General features: G+C 32.9%; 1 protein-coding gene across 2 annotated transcripts in view; it reads left to right on the top strand.

Annotated features, from left to right (window-relative positions):
• PGAP1 (post-GPI attachment to proteins inositol deacylase 1) overlaps positions 1 to 12,876 on the top strand; it is a 68,864-nt gene extending 55,988 nt beyond the window's left edge. For both annotated transcript variants that reach the window (XM_067026490.1, XM_059052404.2), the window contains exons 21-27: positions 2,602 to 2,692; positions 3,507 to 3,704; positions 4,645 to 4,780; positions 6,102 to 6,152; positions 6,636 to 6,823; positions 8,454 to 8,558; positions 9,628 to 12,876. In XM_067026490.1, the coding sequence (XP_066882591.1) occupies positions 2,602 to 2,692; positions 3,507 to 3,704; positions 4,645 to 4,780; positions 6,102 to 6,152; positions 6,636 to 6,823; positions 8,454 to 8,558; positions 9,628 to 9,766 (908 nt within the window). In that variant the 3' untranslated portion in view covers positions 9,767 to 12,876. The remainder of the gene's footprint in view (positions 1 to 2,601; positions 2,693 to 3,506; positions 3,705 to 4,644; positions 4,781 to 6,101; positions 6,153 to 6,635; positions 6,824 to 8,453; positions 8,559 to 9,627) is intronic.
• The last annotated feature ends 4,959 nt before the right edge of the window (positions 12,877 to 17,835 follow it).

Here is a 17,835-nt window from a genome sequence, read left to right as displayed (position 1 = left end):
AGCTAGAGAGCTGTAGGAGAGAGCAGCAGTACTGCACCTGAGCCTTGGGTACAGAAGTGCTGTGACCACTGTCAGCGTGTGGCTCAGCAGGGAGGAGGCAGGGAAATAAACACACTAACTTTATTTCCTTCTATCCTATCTGCCAGTGCTTCTCGTTCACTGAACCCGACTAGAAGCCAGTTCATCAGAGTCAGCCTCCCAGAGTTCAGAGCAAAGTAAAGGGTAGAACATGGATCTGGAGAAGAAAATATAGACTGTATAGTACATTGGACAAAGCCCTCTCTAGAGTATAGCAGTTAGAACCATTTCCCAGGAACCTCACACACTTGCCGGGCTTGTACAATGATAATCAGAGGAGGCAAGAGGGAAAGAAAGTGGGGACAAAAGTAGTCCAAAAATCCCCTCCACCATTTCCATGGTGCCAGATCCTTTCACAGCTACTCGTTTCCTTTCAGTGACTTTTTTGCAGTTTCAAGTCTGCCTTTAGTGTTCACTTTAACCTGATTTAACCTATTATATTCCAAGAAGAAGTAAGCAACGTTTAATGTGATCTGCTCAGATCCAACCTTTTAATTAAAAGACTATTCTGGCAATATGACATCTCCTACACTTGAATATAATTTTTGGAAATTTAAAAGAGACACCTCATTCCTCTTAGTTTTAAGTGACTTGACAACTGATTTTCAAACATTTGGGATTTATACCTAGATAGTCCACAGAGACCCTGGGGATATATGATATTGGTAAATCTAGAGGACTTAAGTATGGGATCGTGTCTCAAGTCAATTAAAGAAGTAGTTCTGAACCAAAAATGCTTGTTAGAAATCACTGGAATGGGTATTTAGATAATAACAAGTGTTAATGAGGATTTGTAGAATTGCAACCTTCTGTATACTGTTAGTAGGAACGTAAAATGGTATAGCTGTTTTGGAAAGCAGTCTGGCAGTTCATCAAAAGGTTAAACAGAGTTACCATATGACTCAGCAACTCTACTCCTGGGTATAGACCCAAGAGAACTGAAAACACACATCCACACTAAACACTGTTTATAATAGCCAAAAAGTGGAAACAACCAAAACGTCGGTCAACTGATGAACAGATAATGTGCTGAATGCTACAAGATAGATGAATCTTGGAAATATGCTAAGTTGAAGGAGTCAGTCACAAAGGACCACATATTATATGATTCCATTTTTATGAAATCTTCAGAGTGAGCCAATCTATAGAGACAGAAAGTAGATTAGTGGTTGCCTAGGAATGGGGAGGCATTGGAGGTGACAGTTAAGGGGAACAGTTTCTTTGGGGAGTAATGAAAATGTTTTAAGACTGACTGTGGTTGTTAATGCACACTCTATGAATATACAAAAAACCACTGAATTGGATACATTTTAACTGGATGAATTTTGAGTTATAAGAATTATATCTCAGTAAAACGGTTTTTTAAAAATAGGTCACCTGTGGAGCTTTGTAAAAATGCAAATGATAAAACCATAGCCTTGGCTTCCTGAATTTGTTCCACAAATGGTGATTGGCTATGTACTTTTGTATGAGAACCAGTAAATTAGAGTAAATTTTTATGGTAGGTTTATGTTTATTTTTTTTCTTTTATTTAACTTTTCTTAATTGATATATAGTTGATTTATAATGTGTTAATGTCTGCTGTACAGCAAAGTGATTCAGTTATACACAAATATATATATACATTCTTTTTTATATTCTTTTCCATTTTGGTTTTTCATAGGATATATAGTTCTCTGTGCTGTACATTAGGACCTTGTTGTTTGTCCATTCTATATATAAAAGCTTCAATCTGCTAATCCCAAAATCCCACTCCATCCCTCCCCCAACCCCCTCCCCCTTGGTAACCACAAGTCTGTTCTCTATGTCCGTGAGTCTGTTTCTGTTTCATAGGTTGGTTCATTTGTGTCATATTTTAGATTCCACATATAAGTGCTATCATATATTTGTCTTTCTTTTTCTGACTGACTTCACTCAGTATGATAATCTCTAGTTGCATCCACATTACTGCAAATGGCATTATTTTGTTCTTTTTATGGCTAATATCTCATTATATATATGTACCACATCTTTATTCGTCTGTTGATGGACATTTAGGTTGTTTCCACATCTTGACTATAGTGAATAGTGCTGCTATGAACATAGGGGTGCATGTATCTTTTTGAATTAGAGTTTTGTCTGGATATATACCCAGGAGTGGGATTGCTGGATCATATGTTATTTCTATTTTTTAGTTCCTTGAGGAACCTCCATACTGTTTCCCATAGTGGCTACACCAATTTACAATCCCACCAACAGTGTAGCAGGGTTCCCTTTTCTCCACATCCTCTCCAGCATTTACTATTTGTAGAGTTTTTAATGATGGCCATTCTGACCAGTGTGAGGTGGTACCTTATTGTAGTTTTGATTTGTCTTTCAAATTAGGGTAATTTTTAATCTTTTGAGAAGAGTATCTGTGATAGTAATACAGACCTTTGCTTTCTACGACATGAAATATGTTGCTCTTATGAACAATGCAGCATATGTCTCATACTTAATTACTGTGAATTCTCTACTACATATAATTTTCTTTAAAATCACTAGGTCACTGCTTAGAATATGCTGCTATGTTGGATAAAGAAGCCAAACCATACAAAGTTGATCCTTTTGTAATTATGGTTAAGTTTCTGTTGGGGTAAGTTTTATTATCTGTGATAATGATTTTAATTTTGTTTTATATGTAAAGTATTATGTTTGGCTCAAATATGAAGGATAAATTTCCATACAAATAAGGCAATTGACTTGTTTTATTAAATGGACTTTTTCTCTTAGGCAAAGGCCTAATAAGTACATCAACATTTACTTCAATAGTTTAGAAGTAATTATTGAACTTATATATATAATATATATACACATATATCAGTCTAAATTTAGACTATAAATATACCAGGACTTTAACATTTTCAAAAGAATATATGTGGTACATGAGCTTTGGGTATCCCAGATTCATGGACACAAAACAATATACGTTATTGGTGAAACAGTGCCTCAGAACACTTTTTATTACTTCCCATACAAAGTATATTTTAGATCTCTCTACCCTACTTAACATTGCATTCTTAATTTATTCAGGTTTTGTTTTTGGTTTTGTTTGGTTAAAAACCATTACTTAGATATCTTTTCTTCTGTCTTTATAACTAGCTCTTGGCTTTCTAACTTTAAAAAAAGACCAGTTATTACTTCATTACAAGGATCAATGAGAGCAGTAAAGCTGCATTGAGACTTGAGACTCAGATTCTTGAAGATCACTAGACTCAGTAGTTTCCTATCAGGAATTGAAGTTTGTTTTTTCAGTATAATTATAAATGAAATATCATGGTACTCTGGGAACTGTAGTGAATGATCAAACACTTCAAATATTAACTCCTTTAATGGGAGTTGTTGGGGTTTTTTTTTGCTTTTATTGTATTATTTGCTTTTATTTTTTGTATGTTTTCTTTTATCCACAGATACAAATGGTTTAAAGAATATTGGGATATGTTATTGTTACCAGAATTAGATGCCATCGTTTTAACTAGTCAGAGTATGTGTTTCCCCCTTGTATCTTTGATTCTTTTTCTGTTCGGAACATGTACTGCCTACTGGGGTGGCCTACTCTCGTCTACATCTGTGAGACTCCTTTCTTCATTGTGGTTGACTTTGAAAAGGTAAAGAATGAATGATGAAAACCTTTCTTATTGCTCTTAAGAAAAAAACTGTATTCTGATAGGGAACCTTAAAATTAACTTGCTTTCACTAAACTATAATTTCTAAGGAAAAATGTGTAACTAGCAAAACATAGGGTTAGTGTTCAAACTTATGTTTTTGTCATAGGTTATCATTTATTTCAAGTTAAATGCTACATTTGATTTTGACCATAGTGCTCAAGAGTTAATCAAAAAAGTTTGACAGATTACACAGGTATTTTTAAATTTCACTGTTGTAAATCTTTCCAAGGGCAAAGTGTTTCTCTGGCAATGCTTTTATATGTTGATTTTCAATCAAACCTGAGACTCGAATCTTGATATTTAAGATCAGATTAGATGAAGTGTATAAGAGCTCCAAAAACATTGCCTAGAGGTTTATTATGATCCAAAGACAGTATGAAGTTGCTGGTATGCTGTTTTGGTAAACCAGTGGTCTAGTTTCCATTTCCTCACCAGCCATGTTATGTGATTTACTGTCACAGAGGGGATTATGGTATGATGCTTCTTCCTCCACCCTTCTGAGGTGCTTCTGACATTAACACCATCACATGTCTGAGCAACCTCAAGACTTTAAGAACAAAAGTATTTCTCTTCCTATTAAGATTCGAACTGTATGGCACAGGGCCTATAGTTAATAATTATCTTTAATAATATTGTTTCTTTTTTAGCACACATATTACCCATAGTATATATAAATGCAAGAGAAAATATCACAGTGTATAAAAGAATTTTAAAATATGTGTCACCCCTCACCTTTATTTTAAAAAGCCTGTTTACCTTATAGTAATACTTGCACATTAATAAGGAGAGCCTGGCAGAGCATTGTATTGTTTTCTGCTTATATGTGATTGTGTAAATAACTGTTAATATGCTTTTGAAAGCTTTACTCTTGTTATTCCAGGCCCTCTGAACTTCCTAAAGATATGAAGATAATATCACCAGACTTGCCCATTTTGACAGTTATTTTGATCATAGTTAGTTGGACAACTTGTGGAGCATTTGCCATCCTTCTTACTTATCTTTACTATGTGTTTAAGGTATGTCAAATCAGTAAAGTCAGAAGGCCTGAGCTTTGTATCAGACAGGCATAGACTTTCCCATGGGTGTTGTTAAAAAATTTTTTTTGATCACTGCTGTTATATAACAGGCCTAAGTGTAAAGTTTTTTTTAACATCTTAGTTATATATTTATAACTATATAACTATATATATATATATATATATATATATATATATATATAGTTAACTGTAGAACTGAAGTTATTAATCTGAGTGGGTTTCTTTGTTAAAAACAAAGGGAGGGGAGGAGATATAATCTGTTCCATATTGCTTGATGCTCTGGCAAGTAATGTTAACTTTTTAAAAAACATTTTACTAGAACGGTTTTTATTCACACCTCCCTTTAAACGTGGATAATAGACAAAACAAAAAGTTATATCAGTGGGATCAGGCTGTCAATCATGCTGAAATAATGTAGAATGTTACAAATGTTACTGAAGAATCACAAGACATGATAAAAGTAATTAAGCTGACAATTTTACTGAGGAAATGAAAAACACTTCTAAGAAGGCTGACAGCTTTTCAGGAAAATCTACGTTATACAACTGCATGTTCTCCACATTAATCTTATGTAGAGACAGTTGATACTGGAAAGGATAATAATTTTTTCCTTTTTTTAACAAAGGTTTATTTGAGTCTGCATTTAACACTAATACATGCACATTATAGATTACTTTCAGTTTACAAAGGAAAAATATGTCCATCAGAAAAAACTATTTAGAATTACTTTGATTTACAGTTATAAATTAATTTGATTTATAAATATAATATTTGTAGTTTTTTTAAGTGGATATTTCAAACAAGTGACACAATAAGCAGAACTTTCTCAAATACTTAAGCAAACCTAGTAAATTTATAGACTTTCTCAGGTTCTTGTAAACATTTCACCACTGTATATAATTGAGTTCCAGATTTTCAAAGATTTAGATTATATAACACATGTTAAACTCTTTATACTATGCTGAATATAATCAAATTTTTGACTCACATGACACTTTAAGTTGCAATAGCAAGGCACCATTCAAGCATAGACTCACACAGTATGGAAGATATAGCATTACATCCTGGCCCCAACATACTCTGGAATTCTGTATTATTTTGCTTGTTTTTTAATCCATGATAGCAAGCACATGTAGTTATTATTTATCTTTTCTAAAAGAATGTTTTTAAATGTTTAAATGAAGTTTTATTTATTTAGGTTTTTAAAATTTCAAATTACAGTGCTTCTCAATTTCAGTAAAAATGGTTATGTTTTTTGTTTCAAAATAAAAGTAAAATTAAAGTCTTTTCTTTTTCATAGATTGTTCATCTGCAAGCCAGCTTAACAACTTTTAAAAATAGCCAGACTGTGGTAAGTTTTATTTTCAAAACACTATATCACTTTAGTATGAAAGAACATGGAAAAATACAAAAGTTTATTTTTGTAAAAAACGGTTATGACTTTACAGTATTTAAAAGATTTTATGAATTTAAATAACTTTAAGAAAAGCGAGCCTAAGGAATATTAAAATAAGACTTAGATTGTCATTTAATTTGATCTCTGTCAGTCCTTAAGTTTTTTTTGTTATCACAATTATCTTTTAAATTTTATTTCAAGTAATGACTTAAGAGGATATATTCTTAGCAGTGGAAATAACAAGTCAAAGGAATAAAAATTTTATAACTGATAACTGCTTTAAAATACTTTCAAACAAGGTACTTCAGTATTCTATATCAATTTGGTAATGGAAAGATGTATTTATTTAGCTGTTAGATAATTGAGTATGATTCTAAATAAAATAATAAACTTCAATTTTACTTAATATCTTGATATTTTTACTTTATTGCTTTGTAGAACCCCAAACACTCTAGAAGAAGTGAAAAAAAATCCAATCACCATAAAGACTCTACAGTACACCATCTCCGTTTATCTGCCAGTGATGCTGAAGATAGTCTTCGCATGCACAGTACCGTGATTAACTTATTAACATGGATTGTATTACTCAGCATGCCATCTTTAATTTATTGGCTGAAGAATCTTAGGTGTGTTTATTTATATAATTATAATTTATGTGGTTCAAACTATAAATATCTGTAAGTAAAGACTTGCAGGATTCCTGATGTTTCATAAAACTTTCTCGGGCTTCCCTGGTGGCGCAGCGGTTGAGAATCCGCCTGCCGATGCAGGGGACACGGGTTCGTGCCCCGGTCCGGGAAGATCCCACATGCCGCGGAGCGGCTGGGCCCGTGAGCCATGGCCACTGAGCCTGCGCGTCCGGAGCCTGTGCTCCGCAACGGGAGAGGCCACAACAGTGAGAGGCCCGCGTACCACCAAAAAAAAAAAAAAAAAAAAACTTTCTCAAGAACAGGAAGCTATCACCTGAAATTTATTTTCAGCATATTCACATCTTCTTCTTTTCTGTGAGAATACAAACTTCCCCAAAATCTGCCCAAAAGGGGAGGGATTGTATTTTCTTTAACCTTCTTTGAGTCTAGAAATATGTGAAAATGTGCTTTATTTTGCTGACTTATAGTATTCATAATACTAGTGCTTTATATATTTTTCAGTTCACAATCAATTTTATATTTTCTTAAGTTTGAGGGGAAGAAAAATGCTTACATTTAAAATAATAGAAATAACGAAGGAAGTGTGTACTTTTCTGATGTGTACTATACGTTGAACTAAAATAAATGATCAGCTGTTTTACTAGAAAACTGTCATTTGCTTTGTCACCTGATAAGTGTTCTAGGTTAAATGAGAGCCTAAAAATGCTCTCTAAGGTTATTTCTAGAATATTTAGTTATTGGTAAATTGTCTTTTTTAAAAAGCCACGTTATCCAGTTAATAGTTAACCCCTACTTAACATAGTTTTTAGAAATGATGTAAAAGTTTCAGATTATCTAAATACTGGAAGTTTTTTTTTTTTTTAAGTTGGCTGAATCAAAATAAGTTCAGTTAATTAAATCACAGGTCACCAGATATTAATATCCTTCCTTTGTCCCTTATTTTAATCAAGGTGCAAATTTTTGTCCACAGATTTGGGGAGAAAATTCCTTGAGGAGCACAAATTTATGATTCTAGAAGGCTGTAGACAGTTACTTTATATAAACCTTCATTTTTAAATCTTTTTTAAATAGAGCAGTTTAAATATGTTTTAAATAATTTGTTTTATAAAATATTATTTATATATGACCCTTCAGGCATATACTTATTGTAAAAAGGAAGTGCTTCCAGATGGGATATTTTCATTTCCTTTAGTAGTTTCTGAACATTCTCCATATAAAACCTTGAGTATAAAGATGATGTGGAGGGGCTTCCCTGGTGGCGCAGTGGTTGAGAGTCCGCCTGCCAATGCAGGAGACACGGGTTCGTGCCCTCGTCCGGGAAGATCCCACATGCCGCAGAGCGGCTGAGCCCGTGAGCCATGGCCGCTGGGCCTGTGCGTTCGGAGCCTGTGCTCCGCAACGGGAGAGGCCACAACAGTGAGAGGCCCGCAAAGATGATGTGGAGCAAAATTTATTTATCAATGTTTTCTTGAGCTGTTTAGCGCTCTCTTATATCCATATTGCTATAGGAACGTTTTGAAATGTATTTAATTGATTGATTCTGAGAATTTAGAATGATTGGCAATGCTTTGTTGATTTATGTTTTATTTTTTTCTTTTTGACATAGGTATTACTTTAAACTTAATCCTGATCCATGTAAACCTTTGGCATTTATCCTTATTCCAACTATGGCAGTTCTTGGAAATACTTACACTGCTTCAATAAAATCAAGGTATAGTATTTTAATCTTTTTTTTTTCTCACATCTGTTCCTGGTCTTTATCATACTTTCATGTCTGAAACATGTCTTTTGTTCCTAATTACTTGGACTGTTCCTGAAGGTAAAGCTATAATAGTAATTATGGTTTATGTGCAAATACAGTTTATATGCAAATATATTATATTTGTTTCCTTAATTATGCATTTCATTTGTTAGGATATAATCATTTTTTTTTCTTTAAAAAGTTAACCCTTGAAAAATATGATATCTAAGGTTTGCTTCCAAAAAATACAGGAGGAGTGGAAGTGGGCAGTAATATAGGTAAAGTAAGATTGGCCATGACTTGATAATTTTTGAAGCTGGTTGATGGGTCCATGAGGTTCATTATACTGTTAATCTACTTATGTATATGTTTAAAATTTTCCGTAATAAAACTTTACTTTTCATTGACTGCTTGTTTGCTCTGGGAGCCTTTTCAGTTGATTCTGGCAGATAGTTGCAGATATTCTAAAGTCAGGCAGATCTGGGGTTTCAATCTAAGGCTCTGTGTCCTTAGGTAAGTTTCTTAACCCCTCAGTTTCTCTGTTTTCAGAGTAAAAAGGTGATAGCCTTTCCTGATAATATTTTTCTTTTAAAAATAGTGTCTTATCTTACATGTTCCTGTTAGGAATTAAAGATGGTTCCTTTTTTATTTGGTTGAAGTTTTTTGCTGATATTAAATAGGGTGAAAATAAATATTTCTGTAGCTATGTCTTAGTAAACATTGATTTTTTTCTTATTAGGATAAATCTCTAGAGGTAGCATTGGTGAATAAAAGTCCAACTAGTATTTTTCTGTGGTTAAAATTTAAAAGAATAAACAAAACTGCTTATTTACTCAATAGAACATTTTTCTCTTTTCTAGCCAAAATTGACTTGTATTGATCTTTTAAAAAATTTGGGGCAGTTAAATTCATTATACGAAAAATTACTTTATCTACAATCACTTAGAACACTTTCTCAAAACTGTATAAAAGATTGACATGTTCGGTTTGTGCTCACAATGTATGTTACATTATAATGTATATTTCTGTCTCTTTACAGTAAATTGTTGAAGACTACTTCACAGTTTCCACTTCCCCTGGCTGTTGGTGTGATTGCTTTTGGGTCAGCACACTTATACAGGGTTCCATGCCTTGTCTTCATTCCTCTTTTACTCCATGCATTATGCAACTTTATGTAAGATTGGATTTAAGGAATGATAAAGATCAGTTATGTCTTTAGGTCCAATAATAAGAGGGAACACACAGATCCATCAGTGTGGGCAGCAAGATCCTTTGGAGACGACAAGTCTATTTTTACAATGTTGAAAATAGGAAATTAGTTTTGTAATGCTTGAGGAAGGTAGTTGAAGCATGGTTTTGTTTTGTGGTATGACATCTGTGTACTAGTCATTATGAAAACTCAGTAAAAGGATATGGTAGCCTCTGTCTTTGAGGACTCTGCATATCAGCTAGTCTGCTTGATTGGCCATACCAAGATCTTCTCCTAAACACTCAGTAAGTGTAGCATTGTTTGTATCCTCGCCTCAAGTATTCTCACTTCATCAAACTTGCTTCTGAAAAGTGGGTTACTTTGTATTTGCTACGGTATACATGTTGAAAAATAAGTCTTAAAAGATGAATGAAATTTAAACTTTGCTTTCTCAGAAATGAAATAGCCACAGTCTTTAGTCAGTTTTTGGCAGCCATAGTGAACAAAATAGATCTTTTGTTTTCGTACACCTATGAAAATACAACTTTAAATTCTAAGGAGACATGTTTTCTTGGTAACCAGCAGGATTGATGAATGGAAATGTAATTCAAATTCAAAACTCAATGAAATTTTCTTTTTTCTTTTCAAATAAGAATCTTATTTTGTATTCTTAGTGAATATCAGGAGACTACTGAAGAGATGTATTGCTAAATTTGAAGATTTTCATAGATATTTACTTACAGGCATTGGAGCAGTTCAGTCATTCAGCCTATACCATTTTATTCAATTCACTGACCCCATGGTTGTCAAAAGTGCCTCGGGTCATGGTGGATTGTTAAAATAACTGAATTCCAGTGGTTAGAAAAAACTCTACATTTGCACAATTTTTATCTACTATGGAAAGAAAATCAGTGTGATGAAGTGCGGTACCACATTTAATGTATAAAATTATACTATTAATGGAATAACAGTGGAAAAACTGATACCCCATTAATAGCATAAGTATAAACAATGAATACCTGAATAAGTTGGAGTGTTTAGCCACTAGGTTTAATAGTGGAATCTTAATTTGCCAAGGTGATTACTATTTGACAGATAGAGAGTAATATTTGTATTTCATTTCAGATTTCAGCTCACTTTTTGGAAATAGGTAATGGAGCTAGGTATCTTCGCCTTAAGATAGGATTAGCTCAAGGCTGGGGTATACCTGAGTGATAGAGCCCTTCCTTTAGATGTGTATGCTGTAAATACCCCAAATCTTGCAAGTATAGTCCTTAAGTCCCAGTAACTCCACAGTTGTACCTGTGAACTTGTATCCTTGTTAGTGCCCAGGGATGTCCTAGAGTACCAGGTTCATTTTACGTGCCATTGCATCTGGATTCCATTACAGCCTCTCAGCTGTTACTGCCTATTAGAAGGTTACTCCCACTTTACTGCCTGTAGAGGGTTACCTCACTTCTTTTCTCATTTGTTCTTCGGGTTCTTGCTGTTTCATCATCAGTTGAAGATGGTCTTTTTTCATCTATGAAAGTTTTAAGTTTGTTTGATTCCATTGTTGTCTTTCCCAGCTTCTTGTTCAGTACTCATATTTTCACTTACTGAGATCATTAAAGGTAAGTGATAACCTCATAGTATACATGGCAGGCATACCAGGCTCTTGTTTGTTTGATAGAAGCAGCAAAAGGGATAAAATACAGAATACTTGTGTGTTCAAACCTGAAAGGAAAGAGGACTTACCAGATTATATATGCACTTTTCCATGGCATATATATTTAAACAAGGACACATCTGCCTAGGTTTAGCTTATACATGTACTCATAACAACTTTTGTACATATGGTGTTGTATTTCAAGTTTTCACCCATATGTTGTTGTATTCCAAGTTACAGGTTAAATATGTCATTTAACTATTTCTGAATTTGAACTTAGGCCCATATACAGAATTTAAGAAAATTCATTAATTTGAATCTTCTATTGACAGCCACAATCAATGTGTTTAGATGATCTAAAGTCTCCTTGTTTAGTCATTCCTGCTCATGAATAAAATGTAACAAGCTTAAATTTCTCATTTGTGAGTAGTACATTAGCTTTTTAAAGCAGCAGACTAGGCACATTAGTTTCCATGAAAATAATTTCATGTGAGTGTCATTATCATCAAGTCCTAAAGTCTTATTTATTCCAACAAAATATTTTATTTTAGGACTACAAAAAGGATTCTCATTAAACATGTTATAAACAGCAGTAGTTGGGGTTTTTTTTACATATATTTAATATTATAAGTGTATGTATACACACACATACACATTTTGACAGAATCTTCATCAAGTCCTAATGCACTTTAAAACCAAATAACTACCAGAGATGAGAAAGTAGGCTCTGTCTGAAGATTAACAAAACTGATGTTTCTATCACTTGAGTAAAGGAAAGTCCTTTGTCTTTAAAGTCACATTATTTCAGCCATGCCTACAGTCTGTATTATTAGCTAGCAAAAACAGCCCAGGTTTATCAGAAATGTTACCGAAAATGAAATTGTTCATTGGCAGTTAGGGATTATCTAATTTAGCAAACTTCTGAGCTCTATTGTTATGACATTTTTATTTAGATTTTTTTTTGAGTTTTGAGTAAATTTTGGACTTATAAAAATTACTCCTGGATCCTATTGTTGATGCCTAGACCAAATATAGACTGGACAGGACAAACAGTGAGTACTTTCAGTGTCTCTAAAGAGTCCTCTGGAGTTACTACTATTATAATTTGGAACAGATAATATGATAGAAATCATTAATGCTCTTTTCTTTATCTTTTTCATGTTGGAAATTACACAGGTTCTGCTAGCTCTTTTCTTGGTTGTCACCAGAATGAAAGTATTTAAAACAGTAGTCCTAAAAAAAAAAAACATTTGTGCCTGGTTAACACTGATTTTGAGTCTCTTCAATATATATATAGATCATGTGTTAATTAATATTTAATTTTTTTTCATATTTTGCTCAGATAAATTCAGATGTATATAATGGAATACATTTTCTTGTTTGAGCTACACTATAATATCGGCATGATTATACAGTAAGGAAAAGAAATAAAGAACTATAATAGGCCTAGTAAATGTTTGTTGTTGATTATCCTGTCACTCATGCAGATGGTACACATTTCCACCACACACACATACTTACATGAGGCAGATTGTCTGATTTGTTCATTGTCTAGTTCCCATTCTTTTCTAAACTCTTCAGACTTTTCACTTATAGCATAGTGTATTCTTTTTACCTCACTGCTTATTAGCATCTCTTACAGAAGGTGGTCAAGGGAAATAAAACGCAATAAAAGGTAAAACTCAATTTTCAGTTTATTCTTGAGAGCTCTGGGGAAATGGGGTAAACACAAAGATGATGAGATAAACTAGGTCTGTTGATTTCCCAAATCCCCAGACAATTCAGTTAGCCTGTATTTTCATCTTAAGCGTTAGGTCTAAATTAGTGTAGTATCTTGCTTTATTATGAGGTTTAGTGCAAAACCTTACAGTGCTGCATTTGCAATTTTTTAGGAACTTGTTATGAAAATCAGTTGGGAAAATATTTTTTAATGTGTTGAGACCTTCTGTGACTAAGGCATTTGTTGATTATTTTTCATCATCACTTTTTTCTCTGTGTTTTATTTTTATAAATTTATTTTTTTAATTTATTTTTGGTTGCGTTGGGTCTGTTGCTATGTGCGGGCTTTCTCTAGTTGCAGCGAGTGGGGGCTACTCTTCGTTGCGGTGCACGGGCTTCTCATTGCAGTGGCTTCTCTTGTTGCAGAGCACGGGCTCTAGGCACGCAAGCTTCAGTAGTTGTGGCTCACAGGCTCTAGAGCGCAGGCTCAGTAGTTGTGGCACACAGGCTTAGTTGCTCTGCAGTATGTGGGATCTTCCCGGACCAGGGATCGAACCTCTGTCCCCTGCACTGGCAGGCGGATTCTTAACCACTGCGCCACCAGGGAAGCCCTTCTCTGTGTTTTAGATTTGTGAAATTACAGGAAACAAGATACCTTGTGTAGTTTTTGGGGGGGTCAATTTGGAGAGTATAGCACTCCCCAGGAAAAAGGAAGCAATAAAAGTATCTTTGTATTATGAAATTAGACTCAGACAGAAAACTTCTTGCCACATAAGGTAAATGTAGAAGATACTATTACAAAATATTAAGATGCCTGGGAGCTGAAATTTTTTTCAGTCTTTTTGAACAAAGAACATTTCAAGTTCTGTAATGAGCTTTTACTTACACATTATTAATCATGCATTCTTTCACATTATATTTTAACAGCCTGAGGAAATAGAAAGTTTGTGAGGCTACTCACATGGATAATAGGAAAGAAAAGTCAGACCCATAATCCAGATCCGAGTATGTATACTCTTAAATGCTCAAGAATTCACATTTTTGATAAATAAATTATATTATGAATACAGATGACTGAATTTTATAATTAATAACTTAGTCTTAAGAATGGAATAAAATTTGGAAATAGTGAGAATAAACGTAATTTACAGTAGAAGTGTAACAGTACCCCTGAATTGGTAATGTTGCTTTCAAAAGTTAGAAGATATTCTGAGCTACATCTTGATTACATTGTCTGTAGTTGAAAATTTTTAAATCAAATACAGTACTTTCTAAAAGTGTTTGGCATGTTATGTTGCCACAAATGACTATGTTTTAAAATACCAAGTAACCAGTTAATTTCTGATGACTTTGTATAGGACTTGATATATGTGAGTCAGATTTATTCTGTACTCATTCTGTACATTGTAACTTTGAACACTTATGAAAAACTGTATCTGTTGATGTTGTTTTATTAGTTAGTGTAAATTTGTTTGCATATTTGAACATTAATCTTAGTTTAGGAAATCTAAACCATTTTTGTAAGGTTCATATGCTATTTTTTTCAGTATTATCTTGGTTTTTAGTATTTATATAGTAGAAATGTTACTAGTAAAAATTTATAGACAAAGCATAGAACTATTAACTGTTCAAAAGCCTAAGTGTTAGGCATATTTTGTATTTCATGTTGCACTTGTTTTGTTTCATATTGGACTTTTTACATCCCTTTTTTAGGAAAAAAAAAGATACATTTGAATTTTTTTTAGCATAAAACTCTACGTTGCAAAATAGAACTGTTTTCATATGGTTAGCAAAAACACACTTTGCCACCAAAGCTAAATGAAACTGTAAAATACCTCCAGATATTTGTGCCAATGAACTTTTCTTACTATATTGGGATTAAAGCAAAAATAATCTTTTCAGTATTTTTCTTCTAGGACTTATATTAAATACACATCATCAAAATTTATATTCCTTATCCTAATTTTTCTTTCAAAATATGTAAAGCTTATAGCATAGTGTATTCTATTTTGTCTGATTTCTGGAATAGTGTTTTCTGGTTTTATTGGGTGAAAGTTAGTTTACCCAGTAATGATCTTTCAGTAATTAGTTGAAGAAATCATTTAGGTAATCTTGCTTCAGATTCATTCTGTAAAACTTTAAATTCTGTTGCCCAGATCATTTTTAGTATAGGTGTCTCCCATTTATGTAATAGAAAGTTTATTGTGGAATTTCTATTATTTTCTATGTGTTTCCATTCAGTCCCTCTATACAGTCATGTGTTTCATAGGGGAGAATTATCCACTAGAACTTAACATAATACAATGAAATAAACATTGTAAAATGCATCTTAAAGGAAAATATAGTGTAGTGTAGTGTACTCATGAGAGAAAGCAGAAATATGATGGATTCAGAAACTGTTGTGTTTATATGATTGACATTCTTTTAATTTCTCTCCTACAGAAATTTTCAGAGGGAATGTCAGTCGCTCGTATTATGGTTTTTCCCATAATTTAATGTCACTTAACTGTTTCTCTGCCCAGTCATGTTGATGTAGTTTGCATAAGTAGCCTTGGAAGTAAAGAGAGGAGAAAGCCAAATATTAAAATGTTTGGCCTTGATTTAGTTACAGTTTATCCAACTATCTGCTAGGGACATGGATGATATTAATAAAAAGATGATACACAAGACCTAAAAATTCAGTGAACATTATTTTTGGAATGAGTTTGTCCTTTGTGTTGAATAATTTTATCCTAAGTAAGAGATGCCTGTATTTAACATAGCCATGCTTTCTACATAAGCAGATAATGTATTTGTTGGAATATTGGTAGAAATAATCTTCTCTGCCTCCACTATGGAAGCAGAAAAATCCAATTTTTAGTGTATATAAATTAGGAAATTGTATTGTGTATTTACATTTTTAAAACTATAAAAATGACTTAGATATATTATTTTGAAGTGATTGTATTACCATTTCTTAAACTTATGACTAACTGTAAATGTAGCAACATACCCATGAGAAACCAGACCAAAATTGAATGCATATTTTCACTGTGACCTTGAACTTACAGTTGTTTGGGATAAAACAGACTGTGCCTTAAAATGGTGAAGAAATGCCCTGCAATTTTATAACTATATATTTATTGTGGGTGGTCTTCTCAAATTGGCCCCAAATTCTTTTCTTTGAGGTTGGTGAAGTAAAAATTTTAAATAAAAGTTCATCAGTATTTCCCTTAGTATCTGCTGAACTATTACTCTAGAGGCCTCCTTTAATTTCCACAGTTCCCATTTCAGATTAAAATTGATTTACACTTCATAGGTGTAGAAAATTAAGTTTGGTTAAAGTTTCTGAAAATAAATTTATTTTAGGAGAAGGTGCTGGCACTTCTGAACTTATTACACATGGAAAAATTAATCTTCAAATGTAATTTTTTGTCTTTTTAGTGAATACTCTATCAAAAACATGAATTCTTCCCTAAAACCTGTACTTATTGTTCCTCAGATTATTGAGGCTTGTATTTGTATATCAAATAAAGTTAATTTAGTCAATAATAATTTTTCAATAGTTAAATATAAACTCACATTCATGTATATTTTTAAACATTTTCCCTTTTACTTTTTCCTTCCTGATTATTTTTAGGGTATCAAGAGAGAACTGGCTCCAGATTTTTGTGGGTTTTTCTTTTAATGTAAAGACTGACATTTTTACTGTGCTTATTTAAAATAACATACAATTTCTATCAAAACAAATTATTCTATTCATAGGACATTCATGGTCTCGGCCAAAAGATGCCCACATCTCTGTGTGGCATCTCAGAATTTTTTTGTATAATTTTCAATTTCAATTTTGAACATAAATTCTACACTTTTCTTTCTTCTCATTCTACCTCCACTGCCTCCCATCAAAGACAAAAATATAGGTTTCTCTAAAAACATGTAAAAAGAAAACATGTCTTTCCTTAAAGCATGGTCAAATTGAGATGGAAATAGTTTGGGGAAGTGTATGTAATACAATAAAATACATGGCTGTCAACTCGCATCAGTTTCTATATTATAGTTAAAAGTTTATAGAGGACAAACTGTGTGTTTTACTGAGACAGAATCAGTAATCACTTATTTGCAAATCAATAATTTTACTCTCTTCCAGAAAATTCAGTGCATAGTAATTATACTTAACAGTGCAAATTTGTCCTATAATATATACTGAAAAATGATTGTCACCTTGCAGATTTTTCTTTTTAAACATGCATGATCTTCTCCAGTACTTTGTACAATGTATGGTATACTAAATACATTTACGTGTAATTTTGTGTGTATTTTTACGGTATAATTAACTTTATTACATTTAACTGTTTGTAATGCACAAAAAAGTGCTATTTATTGTACTCTGTAGAGTGTTGTGAATGTTTTTAGCTTTGTTTCAGCATTATGGTTTAAGGTTTAATAGATGAATATTTGCCTTCGGTCTCCACTCAGGTATTAATGTGTAGCAATTTTTGGTGCTTTCTTTTTTATCTGTCATAATCTGGTGTTCGTAATGTTCAACAATAAATTTGGTGAACAAGAACACATGGTGCAGAATTGCTTACCAGTTCACATACTCCACAATACCATCTCAGGAAAAACCCTTAAAATGATTTCTTTATAGCATGTCTAGCATTTCAGAAGTTTGAATGCCTAAGCATGGGACATGATAAACAAGATACATCACA

The sequence above is a fragment of the Kogia breviceps genome, chromosome 2, assembly GCF_026419965.1.
Source record: "Kogia breviceps isolate mKogBre1 chromosome 2, mKogBre1 haplotype 1, whole genome shotgun sequence".
NCBI lineage: Eukaryota > Metazoa > Chordata > Mammalia > Artiodactyla > Physeteridae > Kogia > Kogia breviceps.
This window is presented reverse-complemented; position numbering and strand designations above follow the sequence as displayed.